The sequence below is a fragment of the Dipteris shenzhenensis genome, chromosome 12 (genome assembly GCF_047967505.1).
Source record: "Dipteris shenzhenensis isolate YYH24624 ecotype China chromosome 12, Dip_SZ_1.0, whole genome shotgun sequence".
In the NCBI taxonomy this organism is placed as follows: Eukaryota; Viridiplantae; Streptophyta; class Polypodiopsida; order Gleicheniales; family Dipteridaceae; genus Dipteris; species Dipteris shenzhenensis.
In genome coordinates, this window is record NC_141607.1 from 34,890,775 (window position 1) to 34,916,852 (window position 26,078).

Consider the following 26,078-nt stretch of genomic DNA (forward strand, 5'->3'; position numbering starts at 1 on the left):
AAAAGATTGTGTCCGGCTGCCCCTTCCATGCGCGACATGATTGGCCCATTCCATCTCTTCCAAGCGCTACATCAATGACAGGCCGGTGACATAAATTGGCAAGCGTGATGATGACCGTTGGGTGGTGTGAACCATCGGTTGCCCGAGCGAGGCAAAGAAAAGTGGAGTGGAATGCAGGGAGCCGACGAGAGATGGATGCCGATTGTGATTTTGGCAGCCGAGGCCTAGCCGCCATCTGGCTTGCACGCGCAGGTGGTGTGAATGCAGCCTAAGAGTGGTGACTAACCCACTAGTTTAAAGGCAAACTCTTGACTTTCTCCTATACTTAGCTTGATCTGTATTGTGGTCTGTATTTTGTTCTTCCTCAAGAAACGATGGCAAGCTATGGCGAATACGGGGCACCTCCGCAGCAAGGTCACTGGGAAAACGGTCACGAGGTAAGCTTTCTTCCTGCCGTCTCTCTTTGCCAATCAGGGTTGCTTGCCGATTCCCTGCCTTTCTTACGGATTTCGCTCGCCTCGCTGCTGCTTGGATTTGTCAATTCTGCCTCTGCTCTATCTCGACGGTCTGCCACAGCCTCACGCATCTACCTTAACAACTCGGAAACCAGCGCTTCAGAAACCCCTCCCCTAAACCCCTGTGAAAGCCAGCAGCAAACCACCCCTCCAGATCCTCCGCTCTGCCATTTTCTATTGTTTTCTGTGGTGAAGGACGATGTCAGTTTTTTACGTAGATATATTAACAAGAGAGGCATAATCTGTGCGTAAGCACACATCACTTCAATGAAGAAAAGTAGAAGCATTTTCATCACTCTTCATCGACAGATTCAGAATTCGGACATTGTAAGTGTCAAAGATTTGTGAATCAGCCGTCTACGTGCACCTTTTTCATATTAGCCCTAAAGTTGACCTAATCGCCTTCTTGGACACAGGGAGGATCGCGGGATTCCTACAAAGACAGGGAAAGAAGTCAAGGAAGAGAGCGGCAAAGGGAGAGAGAACATGGCCACAGAGACATGGATCGTGGAAGGGGCGGAAGCGAACGATTTGAAAGAGAACATGAGAGTGATCGTCATCGAAGCCGTGACAGAGAGCATCGGAGTCGAGATAGGAGTAGAGATCGAGATAGGTATCTAGTTTTTAAGGGCGCCACTTTAAACATGCTCTTATGTTAATATTCTAATTATCTTCGTGACTTATCGTTCAACTGTTTATGATAGTGTTTGCGCATTCATAGTCTCTCTCCCCCCCCCCAAAACCTCCCCTTTTCCCCTTTCCCTCAAACACTTGCACAGAACGTTCCCCCCCCTCCCAAAAAAAAAGGGTCTGCAAAGGTCTGCATAGATGCCCATGCACAGACTCGCACACATGTGCGTATGTAGTTGCGTGCAAGTCCCTTTTCATGTATCTTTCCCTGATGTTGGAACACTTGGATATCTTTGTTTGCAGGCGACATCATGACTATGATGGTGACAGAGAGAGGAGGCATAGGCATAGAGCTCGATCTTTTTCGAGGGGAAGGTCTAGGGATCGCTCACGGTCACGCTCCCGATCTCGAGATCGAAAGAGGTATCTCTGTTGAAGTACCACATGAATATAGATGCAGAACGTATCCTGACGGCTTGTCAAAACGATGACCCATAAACTCCAAATGATCATTTTACTGAATCTCTCACATGACGTGGGGTTGTGCATACAGATTATGATGATCCTGAGCTGGCAAAAACAAATTATGATTAGTTTACATAGTTTCCATTTGGTAACTTAATGCGGACTTTTTTTTGGAGGTTGTAAGTTCCTTGCAGGGACATGTATAATGAAATACCAACGGCTCTGGTCAAACCTAATGTAGCATGAAGTAAGGTTACAGAATGGGAAATGTTGTTGAAATGAATTAAGCTACAGAATGCACATGATCTATAGGGTGAAGAACCGTTCAGAAGGAACATGTGATTGTCTGCTTTTATAGTGCCCATTCTGCTCGAGTCTGCCTTTTAAGATAACGTCCTTCTGATTGGAGTCTAGCCAGGGGACCTGGGTGGTTTTGTATTCATCAATTGAAAATGGAATTTGGTAGAGCCATCAGTGCATTTAAACCTTGAGATTACTGCACAAGTCTTCGATTAATACTCTCTGTGCATATTTTTTGCATGAGTGACACTGAAATAGCGAGCAGTTGCATTCTGCCCACTTTACGTAATGTTAAGACTTTTGAGAGTTTATGATAGAGTTTTCGTTAAAGAGTTTCAATGTTATGTTCTCCATTTGAATCTATATTATTATGTCTTTGCAGCAAGCGGGCAAGTGGGTTTGATATGGCTCCACCTGGTGCTGCAGTAATCCCTGGGACTGCTCTACCAGGTGTGCTTCTATGCTTTCTCTAGAACATTAATCGTTTTTAGTGCATGCCTTTAAACGGGAACTTATGTTGATTCTTTCCTGCTATTATTCTGTTGATTTTTTGAATTGCATATACATAGAGTTTTTTTCAAGATATATATGCTTTGGCACTGAGGAAATCCCTCTGTTTTTCTGGTGTCTTCTGGTTTTTGTCTTTTTTGTTGTTGTTGTTACTTGATTTGTAAGTGCGGAAGGCATCCTGAGCCACGTGGCCTTTTCTACCTCTACACGGTCGTGCCTACCATGGGTCTTATATACAACGAGGATTTGATACACCTATGTCGGTTGATCCTTGATCATCTTTACTCAACAACTCTGTTTTTTTTTGGGTAGTCATGCACATCCTCCCCCAATTCTGAAAATGGTCCTCACAGCTAGGTCATTGCAGTTTAGAAGGAACTTATGTTATACTTGTGCATTATATCACATCAAGGATATCAAGTAGTTTACCATGATATATTTTTTGGATTCACATATTTGAAGCCAGACAGTACGAGTGGTTGCGGCCTTACATGCATGCTGTTACGTGGGGAAGCGTTATATAGACTCACTTGCTAAAATGCAGGTCAATTAGCTGGAGCATCTCAAGCAATGCCTGCTGTCCTACCTGGTGCCTTTCCATTCGCTGGGACTCAAGTAAGATGGTTTGGGGTTTTAAAATTTCATCTATATGTCTGGAGTTACATATCAAAGTTGCTGTAATTTAAAATTTCATGTGCAGTTTGGGACCCTGTCGACGATGCCTATGCAAGCTATGACACAGCAGGTTCGTGAATTCGTTCTTTTATGCTTTTTTAAGGGTGGCTTTTATGTTTGTCTTGTTTAGGAAAGGAGGCTAAGTGAGATTTCCACCCCTCTTTGGGATACAGAAATGAATCAAGACACCAGGCACATAATGCATTTCCTTTGGATTTTAGCATGTTCTCTAAACTGAAGAATTGGAAGGTTGTGTCCCATTTCATATCAAAATACAGAACTGTGTTTTCTTACAATCAGATCAAGATGACTGCCACAAAGCCTAACAAATGACAAAACAATAAAGGATAGGTATTTGTAGATGCATAGGGATCTATCCTGAGCAAAATTAAGCTTCATAACAATTTGCTGACCAAAATATAAAGCACCCATGATGAAGTTTTGTTGAAATTCTGGAACATTGGAATTCAAATGTAGAGATCAAGCGGAATTGACCCACACTCAAATTTTGATTCAAAACATCATCTTCTCTTTGTGCAATGAACCAAAGTGTCATGTGCACGATAGGGATAGGCGAGCAGATGACGGGCTAGAGTGCTATCTGCGGGAACATGAGGGAGAGAAAGAGAGAGAATGAAAAGTCTTGGCGATCGTGGTTGCCAGAGGGAGAGAGTAGAGAGTAGAGAGTAGAGAGTAGGGGGGAGGGAGGGAGGGGGGGAGAGAGAGAGAGAGAGAGAGGGGGGGAGAGAGAGAGGGAGAGAGAGAGAGAGAGAGAGAGAGAGAGAGAGAGAGAGGGGGGGGGAGAGAGAGAGAGATTAAGAGAGAGAAGAGGGGCTCCTGGCAGCCGTGGCCGCTAGAGAGAGAGAGAGAGAGAGAGAGAGAGAAGAGGGAAGGGAGACTGAGGGAGAGAGAGAGGGAGCGAGAGAGAGAGAGAGAGAGAGGGAGAGAGAGAATGAAAACGACAGAGAGGTAGAGAGAGCGAGAGAGGGGGAGAGAGAGAGAGAGAGAGAATGAAAACTCTTGGTGGCCGTGGCCGACACAGAGAGAGAGAGAGAATGGGAAATGAGAGAGAAGAGGGGAGGGAGAGAAAGAGAGATTAAGAGAGAGAAGAGGGATTGAGGGAGAGGGAGAGATTAAGAGAGAGAAGAGGGACGGCCGGAGAGAGAGAGGGAGGGAGGGAGGGGATAGAGAGAGAGAGGGAGGGAGTGAGGGAGAGATTAAGAGAGAGAATGAGGGCAGGATTGCTTTTTGGCTTTTCTTGGCGCTTGTTGCTGACCAAAATATAAAGCACCCATGATGAAGTTTTGTTGAAATTCTGGAACAGTGGAATTCAAATGTAGAGATCAAGTGGAGTTCACCCACACTCAAATTTTCATTCAAAACGTCATCTTCTCTTTGTGCAATGAACCAAAGTGTCATGTGCACGCTAGGGACATGTAGGCAGATGACGAGCTAGAGTGCTATCCGTGGCAACATGGGTCAGCAGGATTGCTTCTTCACTTTTCTTAGCGCTTGTGTGCTTTTCTTGGTTTTTCTTGGCGAGCACTCTTCGTGAGGCTGTAAAGGGAGTGCCAAGACCATAATCGCACATATCAGCCAGAGAGGGAGCAGAGCGAGGAGCTACCAGCGCGGCTGTTCACCAGGCGGCATGGGATGCCAAAGTTGAGGTGTGGCTTGCAGGGTTGGCAGTATCCACGAGGCTCTCAAGCCTAGGCTTGATGGGCTTGATTGAGTCTAGGTCAGCATGATTGGGTGGCGAGTTGCCTGCACATTATTCTTGTGTTTTAGACCATGGTTTTGATAGGGATAGATCTTGTGAGGGCGTGAGATGATATTAGAGTTGCTCTATAGTGGATGATCTCGATCGTGGTTGAAGTGACACAAGGTATGATGGAGTGGTGAATTCCAAGTATGGATCTAATTCACAGTTGCTGAAGATCTTGCATAGCTTGTGATTTCGTCAGCTAGGGATGTGAATTCGTCATGATTGGAGAGAGAGGATCCTTGTGGTGAGGAAGATTGAACCAGAGAAAGAAATTCGCCAAGAATCTGGGAAAAGAAGAGCTAGTAGTTGGTTGTCGTTGAGAATTCTGATTGGGGTCAGAGAGAGAAGACGAGTTTGTTATGGGAAGGAGAAATCTAGTTGCAAATCATTCTTGAGTAGAAACAATGGGAGGATGTTGAGTTTCGTGGAGATAGGGTGATGTGAATTGGACGTGGATAGGCTAGGAAATTAAGCATGGGATGGCGTGATAGGGAGGAGCTAGGATGCAGTGCAACTAGTGGCTATTTTGGAAATTTGTTGGAGATCATAGCCAAAGAGAGTATTTGTGTGAAGTGTTGGTGTGTAGTACTAGGTGATCTAGTACTAGTCTGTGTGAGTCATGTGTGAGTGCCACGTGTCATCATGGGACTTATCCCATATGCACTAGGTGCTAGTGTGTGAGTGAGTAGCCTATATAAGGCTTGCACTTACTTGTCTTGTCACACTTGATGAATGAATGAAAGCCTTTCATCATGTCTTCATTTGTGCATCATTTCCTCACACCCTAACCTTCTCTCTCTCTCTCTCTCTCTCTCTCTCTCTCTCTCTCTCCCCACCATGTTTCTAACATGGTATCAGAGCAGGTCAATCCTGCCCTAGCCCGCCCTGCCACATCATCATCTTCTCCAACAAACCCTAAATCCTAACTCTGCTCAGCCGCCTCTCCTATGCAGCCTGCTCATTTCCGCCTCTAGCTGCCTCCTTCCCTCAGCCGTTTGCTTCCATTTCTGCCTGTCGACAGCCCGCCTCCATTGCCGCCTTCATACGAGACCTTTTCGAGCTTTGGGTGCTGCTTCGGCCTTTATAGCTTGCTGGTTGGCAGTTCCTGCAAGAGGCGCGTTCACGTGTGGTTCGCAAGGCTGTCTTCATCACCAAATTTAGGGTTTCTAAGCTGCTGCAGCAGAGCCGACCATCTGTGCGCATCGCTTGTAGAAGTTTGAGGTCATTTGAAGGCATTTCCGAGTGTTTCTGAGCTACTGCTGCATAGCCGCCTTCAACAGAGGCATTTCAGGGCTGTTTCTGGCCTTCCAGCACATATACATCAGCCAACTCTCTGCTTGAAGACCTGCGGCAGCACCTCGGTGTACCTTGAACAGCTGCCTTTGCATTTTGAAGCTGTCTTGCTGAGCCGCTTTACAAATTTTGAGACCTACCTTCGCACTTGGAGCATCTACAGCTACTGCTTTGTTGATTTCAGACCTGCTGTTGCGCTTTGGAACACCTACACTTCTGCTCCAGCACTTGGAATAGTTATAACGACCTCAACAACTCCTCTTCTGGTTCAGTTCTACATCTTGGTGTGTCATGTGCACGGATCGGTATCTGATGTGTACTGGGTACACAAGACTAGCTCAGGTATTGGGGAGGCTTAGAGCTAGGCAGGCTTGATTCTCGGGTTGAGTGGCAAGGGTACAAACCAGCTAGAGGTCTTTGGCTATTTTTGGCGCTTGGGGCCCGAGTCTATATAAGGGGCCCAGAGGTTCAGTTCTCAGAGAGCCGATGGGAGCAAGTCTCGTTCTCAGGTGCTAGGTCTGATCCTGGATTGAGTCACGGACGCGCGCCTGCATCATAGCGTAGCCCAAGGCCCAACAACAGATCCCAGGCTTCATAGCGCCACCTGGTGGTATGGGACACCAGGCTGGCTAGGATCTGGTTGGGAGTTCGTGCTAGCAGCTCAGCTCGTGGCTCGGAGGGGACATTTCCTGATTTAGGATCGCATCCCGTAGATGTCATGGTTGGGTGGTGAGCAGGCTGCTTAGTTTCCTCACGTTTGGTGTGTTCTTGTGTTTGCTTGCAGATTAGAGGTTTCAAGAGTGCTGGGGTCGTGTCAGTTGGTATCATAGCCAACTCCTGAGGTAGGAACTTCTGTTGCGAGAATTTTGGACGAATTTTCTCCAGGTATGCCCTAATTTCGAAAATCATGTTCATTACTTTGCAAGTGCTTGATTGGCTCATCGGTTAAGGGAAGTGGCTTTAGATTAGGGAAAGAAGGTAGGAGAAGGCAGGAGTGAGTGAGTTCGATGTTGAACTGAGGCGCTAGGTGAGAGAGAGTTAGGTGTAACTTGGAGGGGTAGAGAACGATTGCAGGGGAGAGAGATTGCAAGAGAGAAGCGTTGTTAAAAGAGAAGCGTAGTTAGAAGAGAAGCTTAGGGCTGCGGGGGAGCTTTAGTTGAACCCAGGTATGGCGGGCTGAGTAGTGACCATGAGGGCATCAAGGGCTGGAGCAGTTCGCAGCCAAGGAGGGAGTCGAGGGTGCGCCATAGGTTGGAACAAGCCGCAAGCAAGGCTACGTGAATTCGGGGGGGGGGGGGCTGGATGCTAAAAAAAGCACTACCCCTCCAAGTTAGGAGGGGGGAGCTTTCTTAGAGGCTGAGCCCTCGAAAAGCATCGCACCCCCACTCTAGAGCTTATCGCAGTAGCAACTCCTCCCCTACGGGCAGATTTGTGCGCAAGCTAAAGAAAGAAGGACGTTGCTTCATATGCGAGGAGTGGGGCCACACTAGGAATGATTGTCCTAAGCACAAGAAATAGATGCAAGCACCGGGACCGAAGCTCCATGCGGGTCCAGGTACCAAAGCTAAGGGAGCTAATCAAGTTTTGATGACATGTATTTTTGTAAATGTCATTACCTGCCCACTTTTTTAAAATTGCACTTTTAATAATTCGTTATTTGGTTCCCATGATCTTTTCCGAGTTTAAGGAGAAGTTAGGGACCAAAGAGTTCACATTCTCTTTGACCCGGGCAGCTCTCACAACTTTGTTAATTACAAACTTGTGCAGAAGATGGGGCTGTCCACGATACCTAGCGATCACACCTACGAGGTGCAGCTTCCAGCTGGGAAGCAGTTTTGGGATCGCAAGATTGAAGCACTTTCTATCCGGATTCAAGACTACATAGTTGCTCTTACGTGCTATGTCATGCACTTGGAACATGTGGACTTGTTAATCGGAATAGAGTGGTTTAAAACCCACGATATTCGGATTGGATGGAAAGAGCATACCCTTTCTTTTTTGGATAAGGACACCCAATTTTGTATTCAGTGTGATAATATTCCCTCTTCTCAGGGACCTATTGTATCTGCGATGCAGCTTCGGAATATAATAAACACTTCTGATTATGATGTGTATTAGTGTGTTTTGATTCTCATAAAGTTTTGACCATAAGGTTAAAACTTCTCTAATGCTTTATGATTATGTTGTTACCTTCTAGTCATCATCCCTTCTTCTCTTGAGGATGCACATTGTTACAACTCTGAGAGCCATTGGTGTGACATTCTACTGGTAGGAGACAGAGTAGGCGATGGACCATAATGGTTGTTGGAGTAGGAAGCCAGAAGCTTGGGTAGGAAATCTATAACAATGTCAAGTGGCAAAGTAGCTAGGAAGGTAACCGTTGGAGCAGTGAGAGCACGAGATAGTTTAGGGTGTGCCGGTGAAAGACCGGAGGAGGAGGGAGGTTTAATAGCTAGTTTCGGCTTAGTCAGAGGGAGGGGAAATCCAGTCAGTGTAGCGAGGGCGGGATAGTCAGGGTAGTTAGTAGTTAGGCCACTGATAGTCGAGGGAGGGGGAAAGGCGGGTGCGAGATAGTTGGTAAGAGTAGGTTGGGGAGGGGTGGGTATTTTAAGGATAAATTAGATGAATACCTAAAACCAAATTTCCAAAAATAGATGGAAAAACCATAAAGATTTAATTATATTCTATATATTTTTACATTAAAATAGGTGTTAAGCCAAACAAAGATAAGAGAAAATCTATAATATAAGAGATGGATCTGATTGGATGCATCGTGCTAGTGCTATGCCTAACTCCATGACTATAACTCTCTTTGCATGGATATCACATAGAGTAGAGTCATATAGAACCCAAGTAAGCATCTGTTCTGAGGTCTCTTGTATTGCCCTCAAAAAACATGCACTAAACTCCACATCACTCTTGTATTATTGTGCAATCTCAAGACCTCACGCTCGAACGAAGCATAAGGGATGAGCTTCTCTACATTAGTTTGGTACTTTCGAATCTCTTGTAGATTTTTTGTGCCCATTTGCCTCCTCCTCTTTACCTTAGGGGCTTTTTGGTGCACAACAACATTGGGGTCTGCAACCTTGTTGCTAGCTACGTTGAAGCATCTGTAAGCAACCTTGTCACCCGTGCCACATCAGTTTTCGCGATGTCAACCAACACCTTGAACTTTTTCCTTTGGTTATCTTGTGCTTCCTCCTCTCATGTGTCAGTTTGCTCTACAACTACTTACCTTTTATGGTGGGGTACTCTCGATGGTGATTGACATCAAGCCTTTTTTTAAGCTGTCTATGCTTGAAGCAGCAATGCTGGAATCGGCTCTTAGTACTTCAGTACACGTAGCCCTACCATAGAAACTATGACGAAACCACCAAGTACTCGTACAAGGTTGACTTGTGAGCCTTTTGTTCAATATTATTGTCAATAGGGGTTAGGGGGGGTGGATTGGGCCAAGAACTACCTTATTTCTTGCTATCATGTGTATTAGGTATACAAGTATTTTGTAGGTTTATTTTGGTGGATGGAGGGGATGGTGGAGGGGATGGAACAAGGGACATTGGAGGGGGCTAGGAAATGTAGGAGAATACTCTTGGGTATGCTTAGAGGATGCCATACTACTAAGGGACAAGGCTCAAGGAAGAAGGCTAAGATGTTGCTCGTGCTATCTTAGTAAGAGCTATGAGGGCTACACTTGAAGGCTTTGCATTGGAAGTGTTCTTAGTTCTTGTCATAAGAACTGAGAGTGAGGTCCCTATGGGTTCATTATATCGTGACCTTATATACGAATGTGTTCAAGTGGTATATGTAAGATCCCCTATCTTATATACATCCCTTTTATATTCAAATCTATAAAAATTTTCCCAAATCCTTTAGGTGATAGCCTTTGTAAATAAAAATCTCTCCAAAAAATGAAAAATGTCCTTCTGATGCACTCACATGATAGGCACATATTTATCCCAGTGACCCCCACAAGAGTGAAGTTTGAGTTTAAGTTCACTGTTTAAGAGAGTCTTTTTAGCCCCTCTTTAAGTAAGAGCTATGTGCATGTGTATGCAAGTGCGTGTGTGCGCACGCATACACACACACACGCCCGCCCGCACGCATGCCTACACACATGCATGCATGCATGCATACATGCACGCACACACGCATGCACGCACGCATGCACACACACACACGTGTGCGCGGGTGGGCCAAACTACATCGATCTTTGCAAATTTTGGAAAAATTGATTGAATCCAAACAATGTTCACTTTCTTCATCATAGAATAGTTTTCATTCATTGAGTAGATTCAGGTTCCCTATGGAACCAGCTCCCTTTGTTGATTCTATGTTACAGCCAAAGTGCAACTCCTCGACTCCTTGTGGATGAATTCCAAGCAGGATATCTCCTTATCTTTGTCAAAAGATGAACCAGCTTTGCAATTCTTGATTCCCATTGCCTTCCACTCTTGAGAGTCCTAGCTAACAAACATCTATTAAACTAGTCAAACATTTCGTGAAGGCACTTTTTTATGGGTGATACAACCACCATGCCTTGAGTTCTGGAAGTAGGATACCTTTGTTCTATAGTGTGATTTGTCCATGTCTTCAAGTAACTAATTATTCCAAATGAATAGAGACGCCCCCTTCTCCACAAACCATAGTGTGTGCACATAAAGAATATGATCTAAAGATGAACATGATGTTAGCAACATGAACTGACGTAAGGGTAATGCTCAAATTTTCAATATAAGAAGGATTACCATGCGTTGCATAATATGTGACTCCCCCCATGATTTCTACAATCAATGATATGAATTCTCTCATTGCTTCCCTAAATCTTTCATAGTACAATCAATTTGAACTTGTCAAAGCAACTTTATTGATTCATTCAGCTTTACACTTTTTCTCTATTTGCGAATCTGAAGCTTGATTGGTAATGCACTCAAAAAAAGCTTTCTAGTAATCCCAATCTAGATGCTCTAAGACAAGGTGTGCATTTCTTTATCATCATCTGACTCCACCCATATGCACCATTCTTATGATGAGTTGCACGCCACCTTTCATGACCTCTACCTTTATCGTTGACTCTGTGATCGACATTATCCAAGTCCAATTGACGCTTTTGACATTATTTGGTTGAATACCCGGGGTGATCAACTGATCATTTCGATTCTTTAACATTCACATTAATTGGCTGCATTCATCCCGGAGACACAATCTATTATGTTATGGTAATTCGTCCGCTTGATGTTTTCAATGAGAACCTAGTTGTGAAATTAGAGGAGAAGCCATTAACACTGTCCAAATATGAGGCTTGCAAGTAGTTCTTCGATTTGAAATGTCTCTCCTGTTATCTTGCATTTGATGAATTATATATTATTCTTCTACATTCAACACTGACATCTCGCAATGTATGGGACACTAAGGACTATTTGAATGCTAGTGTTGTAGTTGCTCTTATTTTAATATGCATGTACCACCATTGAACCACCGGACTTGTCTTAGTTCTACCACCCCCATATTATGTCGCTCTATTATACGTGAAACATTCTTGCCAATTATATCTTTCCATGCCCTAAGTGGATCACACTGCAATGCTTCCATAATGTCATGCCATGTATGGTGCCTGGGCATATAAATGTGTACCAAACAAGAAAACAAATTAGCAAGTCGGTAACCATTCAATAGGTACATATGATCTCCATATTGATGCAAAAGTCATTAACAACATTGATGAAAGGCTCCACATCACCTTCATCAACCCTTTTATTTTGTAATCGGGTACCAAGCTATCAAGAGCTAACCAAACTTAGCCTTTTTCAATATTTTCTCCCCCTTTCTCCTTGTCCACAATAGGCATTGTGTAATTCTCTCAATACATCAAATTCATCAACACACATGAGCCTATCATTGTTTTTCTCTATAGAAAGAAAATTTAAAGTCTTGACACCACTAAAGCTTGCCTTACATGGAACATTACCTATTTTTCTATATCTTTCTCATCTTCTATAATCTTTACTTGGCCATAGTGTAGTCCCATATCTAAAAGAATATTTTCAGTACTTTCTATCATTTTCTCTCCTTGGGGCTTCAAGTTACATGCATTAATGATGTATAGGTGCACCAGCTTTTCAATTATTCTAATGTAGCATGAAGGGCACAAATGTGTAATCTCTCAAGAGTAACTTCAAGAATTGGGATCCAAAAAGAATCTTTTCTTGGAAAATCATGCTCTATTGCCTTTGCTTGATCGATCTCTGAAAGTTTGATCAATCTCTACAAGCTCATAAGCCCATTGTCCTTTGTGGTACTCTTTGTGCATGCACAATGGACAAGTCTCATTTAGATTTGCTCCATGTGATACGTGATACATACATTTACTAGTCTAGAGATTAGCAGCTAGATGTCATTCTGTGTAGTTGTATCCGTAGCCCTCAACTTCAAGCTGCTCACTATTGTTATTACCTTTGACCACACTTGGACCCCAGGGGGTTCACTATGTAAAAACCCCATATAGCACGTGTGATCACTCAATGGGTGTTTCTTCATTTGTTGTCTCTGTTAATAACAAAAATGATTTAAGCGTGTTTGAACACTGTGAATTGAGAACGTTGTTGGATGATTTTATGGATGTATTCCCTGCTCAACTGCCGGAAGGTTTACCTCCAGAACGGGCAGTAGATCATCGCATAAATTTGGTACTTAGGGCTCAACCTACTAGAGTTCCACCTTATAGGATGAGCTAGCTTGAGGAGGATGAGTTAGCTTTACAGCTACAGGATTATTTGAATATGGGCTATATTCGCCCAAGTAAATCACCTTGGGGAGCTCCTGTCCTCTTAAGAAAGAAGAAAGATAATTTGTGGAGAATGTGTATAGATTATAAACGATTGAATAAAGTGACAATTAGGAATCGATACCCTCTTCCTTGTTTCAATGATTTGATAGACCATTTGGCCAGAGCGAAGTATTTTACTAAGATTGATTTGCGTACGGGTTATCACCAAATCTGCATCTATGCTAAACACATAGATCTAACTGCATTCTGAACTAGGTGTGGCCACTACGAGTTTTCGTGAAAGACAGATTCGTAATAGAATTATCACGGAATACAAGATCAAGTGGAAGGATCGTGTTGAGGAGGATGCAACGTGAGAGACATTACAGAACCTCCAGAGGACATTTGCGGGTTTTTTAGCGAACTTAGGAGTGAGTTCTTAGAGGAGGGGAAGTATGTCATGTACACGGATTGGTACCTGATGTGTACTGTGTACACAAGACTAGCTCAGGTAGCTTGGGAAGGCTTAGAGCTAGGCAGGCTTGATTCTCGAGTTGAGTGGCAAGGATACGAACCAGTTAGAGGTCTTCGCTATTTTTGGCGCTTGGGGCCCGAGTCTATACAAGGGGCCCAGAGATTCAGTTTTCAGAGAACTGATGGGAGCAAGTCTCGTTCGCAGGTGTTAGGTTTGATCCTGGATTGAGAGGCGGACGCGCGCCTACATCATAGCGTAGCCCAAGGCCCAATAGCAGATCCCAAGCTTCACAGCGCCACCTGGTGGTATGGGACACCAAGCTGGTTAGGATCTGGTTGGGAGTTCGTGCCAGTAGCTCAGCTCGTGGCTTGGAGGGGACATCTCCTGATTCGAGATCGCATTCCGTAGATGTTATGGTTTGTGCCTAAGGTATCGGTAGCATTGTCAGTAGAGTTTCTAGTTGATTCATTTGATAGAAATGTTGTTTTTTGACTAGGACTTCATGCTCATCTGATGTTTTTGAGCAGATGGATGTCTTGGTAGGATTTTCCTTGATTCTATTGGTTCGACCAATAGTGAGTTGTTTCTAGCAAGTTGACACTACTTCTGATTTTTTATGAGCTCAAGAGTGAGCTCTTTGAGAAAGGGTAGTATGTCATGTGCACGCTAGGGACAGGCAGGTAGATGATGGGCTAGAGTACTATCCATGGGAACATGGGTTAGCAGGATTTCTTTTTCGCTTTTCTTGGCGCTCGTGTGCTTTTCTTGGCAAGCACTCTTTCTTGAGGCTATAAAGGGAGTGCTAGGGCTAACTGGCCAGAGAGGGAGCAGAGCTAGGAGCTACCAGCGTGGCTGTTCACAAGGCGGTATGGGATGCCAAGGGTGAGATTTGGCTTGCAAGGCTGGCAGTTTCCGCAAGGCTCTCTAGCTTGGACTTGGTGGGGCTGATCGAGTTTGGATCAGCATGGTTGGGTGGTGAGTTGCCTACACATGATTCTTGTGTTCTAGACCATGGTTTCGATAGGGTTAGATCTTGTGAGGGCATGACCTAAAGTCAGTCTTTGCACCGAATATGTAGAAAAGGGTAGGGGGCAGATTAGAGAAAGGAGGATAGAAGAGTGGAAGAGATGAAAAGGTGGGAACTTAGGGCTTCTTTTGGAAACTGAAATTTTTGAAATTCGATGTCATCCATAAAAAGTTCCTGACAGGTCTGTTGAGCTGAGTGATACGATCCCTGGAACAGCACCAGCAAGATCATACAAACCAAGCCATGGCCAACTAACCTTACCATAAGTCTAGAGGCAAGGTCAAGCTTGGCTGAATTCCAAAAGAGGAGCCTTTCTCCTTATGCTCCCCAACTGCAGGTTGACAACCCATGAGAATTCTATGGATAAGATGATGCAGTTTATGATTTGTGTGCAAAGCTCTTTGAAGGTAGTTTTCTTTTACAAGTAAAGGTCAGGAACCATTGGTGGATTTTAGACTCGAACCATAACATGATCTTAGCATCTAGTGCTTCTAATGCATTATTCTAAAAATGTAGAGCGTAATATATACCTCAATTTGGGCGTTTGGGGAAGTAGGTGGAAAGAGTCATATTGCAAACTAGAATAGAAACAGCTTGTATATTGTTGTATTTCAAGCTTTGCAATTACGATTTGGCTCTCTGCCTTCTCTTGTTGGCCTTTGCCCGTGAGCTATGTTGTGGGATGCTTACACAACTTCCTCTCTTAAAGTCATCCATGGAGAAGCAAATACAAGCTGTTTGCATTGCAGTGGGGGTCTTAATATGGAACACAGAGATGAGAGCTGGGGGCACTTAGGAGGCTTATTTGTTTGCTTTCTGTGTTTTGTTCCCATGGCAATTTGGGGGGAGCTTGAGTGCTCGTGTGTGCATATGTGTGTGTGTGTTGGGAAGAATGTTTGGCTGTTTTGTTTCCATCCTATGAGGCAGGGATATGATCTTTTTTTTACTGGGCACTATGGACCTTATGGAAGGACCACAAATCATAGGGTCTTTGGTGATCCTTCTCTTGTCAAATATCAGTTCGTTACGAAAATCACTGTATGATTGTCTACACGTGCGGGACTTGTCATATAATGAGTTTTTTTGATATTTGTAGCAGTTTCTCCCTTTCTTTGGGACTGCTTTTTGTAATATAATGACAACTAGTTTTCACAAAAAAAAAAGTGTGTGTGTGTGTGTGTGATTCTTTGAAGACAGGAGTTACACTGCTTTACTGCTGTGTTTATTTTGTGGTATTTATCCCTTTTAACTTATATCTCGTCACTGGATGCGTTGTTCAAATTGAACAGGGGTTTCCCCACACAGTTGTTTGTGAAGTGTCACTGCTTGGTCATGTCTGATAGATTGTTTGGTTTCCATATCTAGTTTACCCAGGTTGAATGATAATAGATTCCTGTACGTGAGTCCTGTGAATGATGAGAAATTATTTGGTGATTCATGCTTGATGTTTTCTTAGCAATTATATCTCCTAAGTGTATGCAAATTTATAAACACTTGTTTCCCCTTACCTTTTTTGTTTTGAACACAATCTATAGAAACATTTATGACATGGTTTTGAAAATTCTCATGGTTTCTCAGACCAGGCTACCTTTCTTTTTTCTTGATTGATGGCAGGCGACAAGGCATGCACGACGGGTTTATGTTGGAGGTCTACCTCCTCTAGCAAATGAACAGGTTACCCTTGTTTCACTGCTTTATTATGTGGGGATTGTAGATCAACTTGGTGCATGATAAACGGGACTTGTTGAAAGCAAGGAACTCCTTGGATGGACTTTCTAATGGAACAAAAAATTCAATGAGTTTATCACAAAGGGAAGAATTCATCTTTAAGCTATGTTTTGGAGAAGATGGCCAGGATTATGAAATCTGTCTATGCACTTTTATATGTTCATGGTCAGTAGTATCACATTACCTAGCAGGAGTTTGATTGGCCTATGACATGTTTCTGTGCCTTTGTGTGAATTATGAGTGGATTAGGTTGCAGTCCAAACTGTCCTCCATTGGCCTAGTTGAATAATTGAGGCTTAGATACAATCTAGTAGGTTTGATTGGGTGTCTAAATGTCTGAATCAATATTTGGACCTTGCCTTTTTGACTCGAGGTCCCTTTCCTTCTGTAAGAATTGACCAAACCATGTGGGCTAAGACACAAGCATGTAGATTATGATATGTTGCTATATCCATCACAGATGACATGTGCAACCATGATTCAGTTTCTAAGGTATACTTGAGATGTATGGAGGGTACTTCCGTCATACCATGGATTTGCCAATTAGTCCCATATGGCCTTGTAGGCTAGTTAGGCCTAGTTAGGACATCTAGTCCACTTGGGACACTTATATAGGCCACCATTTCTACTTTCTCATTACTATTTGGAAGTGCACTAAAGTTTCTTCAGCTTGTTGTTTGCTTTTTTGCATTCCAGCTTTGTTCCATTTCTCCTCACATCCAACAGACTTGATCAAAACAACACCAAGTTAGCTATGCACACATGAGAGAACAATATGCTGCAATTGATTTCCTTGCTGTTCCAAAGGTGAATAATGGTGAGCCGGAGGCTATTTTCAATTCCGTGATCTAGACTCCAGGAGGTTCAGTGTGAAGAAGATGACGGCAAAGGCACTGGCTTATAGGGCTGAGGCTGGGGCTTTATCGCCTGATGTATGGTTGACAGGGTGGTTCTCAAAAGTTAGCCTGCATGGGGACGACCTGCTGGTTGGCCTTCACTGACCCAAAACTGGCTCTGGGCGTGGCTTGGTTACATACATTGTCCTCGTGTGCAGTTGGGTGGTCCTGCATGGATCTAGATACTTCCTGTCATGACCTATCTTAAGTAGTCCCTGCCACTCCTTTGGGGACCTTTAAAGGTGAGCAACTAAGAATTAACCCAGAGGGAGAGGGTCGAGCATTGACACCCCTCACCCCATCTCCATTCTCCCCCCCTCCCCCCCTTGTGTCCAATTTGTATGGGACTGTCACGGGTGCATGCTAAGTAATTGCAGAAGAACTTTTGTTGGTTAGAGGTAGAGCAATAGACTAAGAGACTCCGCGGGTCTTTAGAAACCCACTATAGCTGCTTATGCTTGGGCACTGATGATGACATAAGTGTTGCTTTGCTTGCTAAGTTTGTCTTCCTTCTGTTTTTCAAAAAAAAATTGTTACCTCTTTTTTCTTCTTTTTCGTTCTCTCTTTTATTTTCTGTGTAGATTTTTGGACTTTAGAACAACAAAAATTATAAATTTGTACGATTGGATATGTTCTAGTCTTACAAAGGTATATATATGCACACTTTTTCGCAAGTGATAATCTTGCTCAAATTGTTTTAAATATCCAAAACAAGGTTACGACACTTTGGAATCAAGCAAGCTGAATGTGTTAGTTTAACAAAGATGACGTGGTTCACCAAAAAGTCTTCCTTTTGTTAGTACTGTAATCTCTTGTTGCACTGTGGCTGTGGTTTCTGTGTACTAGGGAGACTTTGCAACTGATGATTTATTCTTTTTCCAGACAATTGCAACATTTTTCAGCCAGGTCATGTCAGCGATTGGCGGGAACACAGCAGGACCAGGTATACATTCTGGCTATGAGGATTTGGCCTTAGTTTGGGAAGGCTTATATATTGGACTTTGGAAAATGAGACACGTTTTCATGATTCGGTGTTGTGATGCTTGTGCCTACAGGTGATGCAGTTGTGAACGTTTACATCAACCACGAGAAGAAATTTGCCTTTGTTGAGATGCGAACTGTAGAAGAAGCAAGTAATGCCATGGCACTAGATGGCATCATGTTTGAGGTGTTCTTCATGTCATGTCTTGTTGTTTTTGTGTGTGTGTGTGTGGTGCCATGGAGCATTTTCTCTCTCTTTCACGTCCTGAGGTTGTGTTTCTTTATTGGATTCTTCCTTTCAGTGTGTGTGTGTGTGTGTGTGTGTGTGTGAATCCTTTATTTTTACGTGGCTTATCTGTATGAGGCAAACTTTTGGCAGGGTATGTCTGTCAGAGTTCGGAGGCCCAGTGATTACAATCCCTCCTTGGCTGCCACACTCGGTCCAAGTCAGCCAAGTCCCCATCTGAATCTGGCTGCTGTGGGACTTACCCCTGGGTAAGTTTTCTGTTCAAATGGTGTGCATAAACGTTGCATTAAACATCTCTTTGCTTTCTGAGGTCAACTTTTTGGTGTTTCAGGAGTTCTGCTGGTGGTGCTGATGGACCTGACAAAATTTTTGTTGGTGGTCTTCCTTATTACCTTACTGAAGTGCAGATAAAGGAGCTGCTGGAATCATTTGGGTATGCTGTAATCCTATCTACAGGATTACGACTCATCCCAATAACATTAATGACATTAATAATTATGCTAATTCTAGAACAGGCCATGGCACTTAAATTTGCAGCTGCTTATACAGCTGATATATATAAGACATTGCTCCTTGGATCTAGAATGGTAATCTATTCTGGGATCATAACCTGTGTCCCCAGAGGACTGAAACCCCTAGAATGGTTATGGAGGGGTAATAAAATGGGGAACGGTTATGGCAAATATATTATACCCGCTGCAGTGTCATATGATCCCTCATATGATCCCATGTCTTTAGAAGCTCCATTTGCTGGCCTTTTGGGGGGCCATACACATGATCTTCATGCTACACAAGTTTTCCCATTACACACATCGTCTATGAGCTTTTTCGTAAAGAACTAGTTGTTTTTTGTTTTTGCCCTTTTTTGTTCTTCCAAGTCTAGATTTGGATTGACTGATGCTTGTAGGGGCTGATCTATTCCCTGAGTCCTCCTGTGAGTTTGTGTGGTAGGTAAGCCCGTATTTCGTCAATTGAGGGGTATTGTCATGGGGACGTGGTGGTGATGGGGTGAAGTGTCCAACCTAATTGTCACTGAATTCAGCCTAGGGTGCTAGGCTAGGGGCTTAGTTAATGCCCAAAAAGTACCTATGATTTCATGTGCAATAAGTGCAACTCCTAGTGCTAGTAGAGTGGTTCCAGTTTCTCAGGCCATTGGTTTGGTTCAGTGGGGTCCCCCTAGAGATCCTACAAACTAGGGTCATTGGTTTCAAGCATTAGGGTCATGGTTTGCTAACTGACCCCCTTAGGGGCATTAAATTCCCACGCCTCTTTTGCCATGTGTCTGTGTGTGGAGCTTGTGTGGCCTCTCTGCTTGCCTTGTGGCACCTGGGTGTCACCTTTGGAAGCCCCTGGAAGGCCTTGGAGCCCTTCCTTTCCTTTCCTTGCTGTTTTGAGTCTTCTCCCCTACCAGAAGTCCCTCATTCTAAAGATGGCGGATTTTTGCTGCTCCTCTCTGGCTGGCTGAAGTGGGTTTTGGAGCTTTCTTCACGACAGTTCTCCTCCCCTTGGTGCTCTCTGCTGCTAGCATGCTTCCTGGACCTGGACGCCTCCATTCTGGGCCTTTTCTGAGGGTTTTCTCGACTTTCTTCGTGACAAAAGTCTTCCTTTCTTGCATCTAAGGGCATATTCTTGGACGCCTCACTTCTAGCTCCTGTCTGGTGCAAGGCGCACTGAGATCTGAGGTGTTTGTGGGCTGGAATCTTCATTCTGGTGGACGCAATCATGGCAGATCTGTTTCAGCTTGCTGGACCCTCTCTTTCTTGATCTTTTCTGGTGCTGGAAGTCAGTCATAGGCAGCTCCCTCCTACCAGAGTCTGCTGTCTGCTGTTCAACCAACTTCTGGGGCTGTTTCGTGCTGAAAGAGGCTCTTTCTGTTGGCTGGATTCTTGTCTTCTCCTTCTGCGCTATGCTACTGTCATTCTTGCTGAGATTCTGCAAGGTTGGATGCCTTGCCATTGGCCCGGGAGAGAATTGGGGCACTGGTTGTGATACTCTCTTTCTGGGGGTGCAGTGGCAAGCCTGGGGCTCAGTTATGGCTCTGATCTATGTGGATGCATTGCTTGGCATGCTGTCGGGTTGTTCTATTTGTTTTATGCATGGCTATCGAAGGGAATCAAGAGAATAGCACTGGGAGTTGATCAGGTGCACAACCACTGGTTGGCATTGTACTGGGTTGTACCTGCAGGTGAGCTCTTGAAGGGAGTCCCTTGTATTTGAGCTAACCGGTAATTAAATAAATACCGCAAGGGGCGCCAAGTGTTGGGGCCAACAGGTGTCACTTTGCATGCTTTTGAAGTAGGGGCATTCTAGCCTCCCTTGTTTTAAATGGTTCAATGATGCTATGCTGTGAAGTTATATGCTCTAAGTTTTGCCTGTGGGCGATGACAATGGTTCAATTTGGCTGTATTTCAGATCTGTGAGATAATAGTGTCAGTTACACTGCCCTTTGTCAGTCAAAGGCTGGTTACAGTAGTTGCGAGATCTGACGTTTCCCATCTGTCAAACCTTCTAACGAAGTCATTGCCCAACCGGTTTACATAAATTTACCTTTGCCTTATGGAACCTTGACCTAGCCTCGAAAGCCTGACTATTTAGACATTTATGGATCTTGAGGAGGTAGATGAACCTGTGCATTCAAAGAACCTGAGGGCAATTCCCCATTTTTGGAAGAAAGTTACCGAGGATAGCATATGATCCTCAGTAACTTTCTTCCAAAAGCATGGTCGTGTTTCCAACCTGTCTCTATCTGTTATCTCAATCGTGCGTCGGGAGTGGGTAGAATATTAGTGCTTATCACTCGTACCTTGTAAAATAGCATCGGTTAGGTTTGTTTGTCAATATATATTATGTTTGTTTTCTCTACATTGTCAAATAAAAATTCTAAATTGTACTAGACTTACTGCTCTTCCTGAATATCTGCCTCAAAGCCACACCATCTACGTATGACATGAGAATTAGCATTATGTGATTCACACGGGGCCATTTTCTCTTTTCTCCTATGCATTTTTCAACAACATACTCGGGCCGGTACATGCACAGGACCAAAAGCATAGAGGATTTTGGACATCTGTGCTTAACTGCAATGTTATCTAAGGTTTTACCCCACATGCAATATCTTTGTTTTCTGTACACTTGTCAACAAGGCCATTTCTCTTGGACAAATATTCCAACTTCAACAAGCCTTGTGTCGAGTTCCTGATCTTAACACAATCGGAGCGGTTAAGTCATTTGGGACTCATCCTCAGGCCCATGCCAAAGTTTTTCCTAAAACGAGTATCAATACAGCTTAGCCCTTCCTTGCCATCGACTCTCATCCATGAAAACCACTAAGTGGTACATTCCTTGTGATACCTAAACATCACAGAAGTTAAATTGTAGATTTACATGTTTCACACCCTTTGTTAGAGGCGTGCCCTGAGTCAGCTGCATAATTTAAATTTGAGTCAGAATTATGCATTTGGAATCTGTGGTCTGCAAAGGGTGGGCACAACCAGTAATAAGTTTCTGCCTTCATCATATGTTGTGTCAAGTGCACATCATTTTTTCAGCAGCCTGCCCAAATACTGCAGAAAATGACTGTTAATGAGTAAGAACCTAATATTACCTGTGATCGGGCCTTAGTTATAATTGATTGTCTCTTGTACAGTAGTTTATGTCTGGGTATTTAAACATCTTATGGTTGGTGAGATTTGCTTACAAGGATAGATTCCTATCAAAATGGAATCCCAGAGATGCTTCAATAGCTGATTTCAGCTTATGGGTATTTATCACTTTCTTTAAGCATCTTATGGTTGATGACATTTTCTTACAAGGAATCCCATAGATGCTTCAATAGCTGATTTCCGCTTTTTAAAATTTAAAATAAGTAAATCTGTGGAAGGGAGTCCCTGTGTTCTGATTTGTTCCTAGTATTCAATCCTGCTTCCAGGCTCATAGAGATGGAGCAGGTCAAATTCTTTTGCATCTCTCATATTCTCAGATATTTCTACAATGATGAGAAGTCCGATTGTCCTTGTCATGCATTTGATTGTTTCCTTTTTTTGGCAGCTCTGTTTTGGGAAGTGATAGTGTCATTTTTCAACACTTTTTTATCAGGATCAGATATTACGTTTTAGATAATTTATCTGCATTTAGGCACATCCTGTGTTACTTTGATAAGGGAATGCCAAGGCCTCTCTTCATTCACATCCCCATTGCATATGTCTCCCCTGACACTACTCTCCAATCTTTGTGCAGCCCTCTTCGTGGGTTTGATTTGGTCAAAGATCGGGAAACTGGAAATTCGAAGGGCTATGCCTTCTGTGTATATCAGGTGAACTGCGTCTTAGTTCTTTCAAGAAATGCTACTTGGTCATTTTCAGTTATAGAATGACTTATTAGTGGCCCTGAATGTAGGAAGGGTTTAATATTGTTATCTACATCTTCACTTCTAACTGGCAATGGTAGCAGGATCCGGCAGTCACAGATGTTGCTTGCGCTGCCTTAAATGGTCTGAAAATGGGAGACAAGACTCTAACAGTCAGACGCGCAACACAAAGGTAGAGATGAGCGGTTGTTGCTATTCTGTTTTCTTTGGTTGTGTAATTGGACGTGTAACCCTAAAAAGATTTCCTCTTTTGCAGTGGTCAAGCAAAACCGGATCAAGCAAATGTTCTTTTGCAAGCTCAGCAGCAAATAGCCATGCAGGTTATTTTTCCTGGAATCAGAAACTCTTGCTTCCTCTCAACAAAGTAGCTTCAAATTTATGAAAAAGTGCTAAGCTAGACTGATTGGAAATTCAAAGTTATCTGACATTGGGATTCGAATGCAGAAGCTTGCTCTGCAAGCCACTGGTGCCAATGCAATGGCTTTTGGGGGAATGCAGGGTTTAATGACAGGTCTTTCAACAGGATTGATGTCTGGAATGATGTCTGGCATGGGAAATGGGGTTCTTGCTACTGAAGTTCCAACCAGAGTTGTGTGCTTAACTCAAGTATGGTGTTGCTTTCTGGACTAATTACTTTGCTTTGATATAGCTGTCACAATGCCCCTTCTATTTAGGCTTTTGGGGGGGGGGGAGGGGGGGGGTTTCGGCTTCTAATTACCTTCTGCAAACAGCTGGTGTCAGTGGATGAGCTGAAGGATGACCAGGAGTTTGAAGATATTTATGAAGACATCAGAGAAGAATGTGGGAAGTATGGTAAGTACGAGCCAGTTGCCCCAATATCCTTTCTTTTACCCTTGTTGTACACTTTTATACTTGTGGAATCCTTCATTTGTTCTTTCTTCCAGGCAATGTCGTCAACCTTGTGATTCCTCGTCCAAGCCCAACAGGAGAGGAAGTTCCTGGACTGGGGAAGGTGAGTTTCTTGCAATGCAATTTGAAATTATAACAGGGAAATTTTAATAGGTTGATCTTACCTTCACTTAAGTATTGACAATCTGACACCCTTCTATCATTTTTTAAGAGTGGACATTGAGATTCTGTCGCCCTTTCTTGGAAGTCCTTTTCTGTTCAAGCGTCTGGTGTGTCTTCTGATTGTATGTCCTGTGGGAAACTACCATAAATTGAGCGCTTGAAAAATTCACACGATAAGATTCCTAACTACAGAATCGCTAGAGGTTAAATACTGTGCAATTTAAATAATGCAGCTGCTGATTCAACTTTAAGCAAAATCACCATTAGATCACCAAAATACCGTAGAATGTCTGAACATCTGGAGTGTGCAGGCCTTGTGCATGGGAAGGCTATTACCATTTTTCGAATTGTTCTCTTCACAGGTTTATCTTTATCTGCAGAAACAGATTTTAGGATTTTTTTAGAGAGGTTCAGATATTTTCCTGCTTTTAAAAATTATGCTACGGAGCTGTCTTGAAACCTCTCAAACATTAACTATGTTATGAGGACATCGGAGCTAAATAGATGTCCTCATAACGTAGTTAAAATGAAATCGTATAGTCTTCACAAGCAGTTGTAGCTTGAACGTGGAGTACTTTTTGATTAGCCTTCTCCTTTAGTGTTAGCCTTCGTCCTTCACCTCTGGAGTGCTGATATAAATTCAGTACGACCTTTGTATAAATGGATGCTCGAGTATGGATTTGTATTTGTGAGAGTATATGTTTATACCATGGTCTACACTCACTGTTAGGCGTTGGTGGGGATGTCATAGCAAATTGTTTGCTACCTACACATACGTTTGCATTTAGCTGGTATTCTTTAGAGAAATTGCTCGTTTCATTCTCTTTTTGGCATTTTTGCTGCTCGTTTATGAAGATTTTGTTTTCAAGGCTTAGGACATACTTTTGAAACAAATTCGTTGTTCTTATAATGTCCCATAATTGTGTCAGGCTTTTGTAGAATATACCGACACACAAGGGTCTGGAAAGTCCAGGGCTTCCTTAAATGGGAGGAAGTTTGCAGGCAATACTGTTCTTGCTGTCTATTATCCAGAAGACAAATTTGAAAGAGGGGAATTTGATGGTTGATCTGGTCTTGAAATCTTGGACTTAATTGTAGCAAATATTGGAAAGAGGACGTGTTCCCCCTTAGCAGAGGAAATATCAACTCGAGGTTCCCGGGTCTTGTAGCATATGATGTGGGCAGCACATTTCGAGGAAACGTCGAAGCAACGTTGTTAATGCACCAAGGTGCTGGTTTACTACGTTTTGCTGTGTCACTTGCTTTCCATTGGAGGTCCTCTCATTTTTCAGTCGTCAAAGGTGATATTCATGTGCAAATATCTGAAGAGGACCATTGAATGATTGGTTCTTACCTTCTGTAAAGGCACATTTTATGTGCTCTCAGTGATTCGCCCTTCTGAATGGTTATATGTCTCTTACTGTCATGAATTCTCTTTTTTTCTTCTGTGATGAGGTTAAAAGAATGCCTAGAGGCTGGATTGATCCAGAAGACAGCGGTAGCAGCTTCAACAGAACCTGATTATGCAACAGCAATCCTTCGTAAGAGGACAGTTTATTGCTTGGGCGGTAGCTTGATTTTTTTTGTCTGTATTAAGATACTTATTTTTGGGGGGTGATTAATGTGATGTAGGTTCACAAATCAGTTTGTATAAGGTTTTGGATATTATTAGAATATGCAGCCTTTCTAGTTGAGGAGGAATTGCAGCTTTGAAGGGGAGGTCAAGTAATTTCTGATGGGGCAGCTTTAAATGTTTACATCATAATAGTGTCAGTCTGGATATACTAAAGTGGCTATGAAAAGAAAGCATTAGTTATGCATATCAAATGACACAACCAGTCTATCTGAACTCTCTAACCCCCAAACACAGGCTTTAGATTAGGCTTGGTGTGGAACAAGTATGGTGTACAAGTGGAATGCAAGCAGAATGCACTTTTAATGTTGATTTGAAGCAAACCCCTACCTGGTATAATGCATGGTTGAATGTCGTGTGTGTTTTTCTGATTATGAAGACCTAAATGAGTTTGAATGAGTATTACTTGCCTCCTTGCCGGTCCGATCCACAGTGGACATGCATAATTTACACATATTGAATCTTTTCTCACTGATGGCAGTGATTCACTATTATCTATCAATATTTAAGCAGAGGAAGCAAACTTGCTGTGTAAGGGTGGGACTTGTACTTAACTTGTGAGCTATTCTAAAGGGGGGCAAATCATATTAAGGGCTTTTGATGATGCTGCTTACTAGTATCGATCAGACTCCCTCAAATTAAAAAACGTTCAAATTTTTGTATGAAAGTGCCGCTTATAGTTAAATCTATGCACCATTTTTTTGTCGATAATGCTATTGGACTTTGTTCTTCTAACTTCTGGATGTTGTGGTTGCAACGTTCTGGTGGAAA

General features: G+C 43.1%; 1 protein-coding gene across 6 annotated transcripts; it reads left to right on the forward strand.

The window, feature by feature from the left end:
* Positions 1-335: 335 nt before the first annotated feature.
* Positions 336-25,616, forward strand: LOC147896139 (splicing factor U2af large subunit B-like). 6 transcript variants are annotated; one of them, XR_015541935.1, is made up of 20 exons: positions 336-437; positions 932-1,128; positions 1,449-1,568; positions 2,293-2,360; positions 2,965-3,035; positions 3,121-3,165; positions 16,039-16,098; positions 17,931-17,991; positions 18,104-18,216; positions 18,409-18,524; positions 18,608-18,709; positions 22,513-22,588; positions 22,726-22,814; positions 22,899-22,962; positions 23,087-23,248; positions 23,374-23,455; positions 23,548-23,615; positions 24,604-24,975; positions 25,138-25,215; positions 25,307-25,616. XR_015541935.1 is itself a non-coding variant. In XM_087383246.1 (18 exons), the coding sequence occupies exons 1-18, from the start codon at positions 375-377 to the stop codon at positions 24,739-24,741; spliced, it is 1,695 nt and encodes a 564-aa protein (XP_087239372.1). In that variant the 5' UTR covers positions 336-374; the 3' UTR covers positions 24,742-25,616. The 6 variants fall into 6 exon arrangements, 1 of the variants encoding a protein (XP_087239372.1); XR_015541936.1 differs by having other exon boundaries at positions 24,604-24,903; XR_015541932.1 differs by having other exon boundaries at positions 24,604-25,215.
* The last annotated feature ends 462 nt before the right edge of the window (positions 25,617-26,078 follow it).

Coding starts and splice junctions, on each gene's coding strand:
- LOC147896139 (XM_087383246.1), top strand. CDS start 375: ATGGCAAGCTATGGCGAATACGGGGCACCTCCGCAGCAAGGTCACTGG. Junction 23,249..23,373: donor GAGTTGTGTGCTTAACTCAA/GTATGGTGTTGC, acceptor TTCTGCAAACAG/CTGGTGTCAGTGGATGAGCT. Junction 23,456..23,547: donor AGAAGAATGTGGGAAGTATG/GTAAGTACGAGC, acceptor TCTTTCTTCCAG/GCAATGTCGTCAACCTTGTG.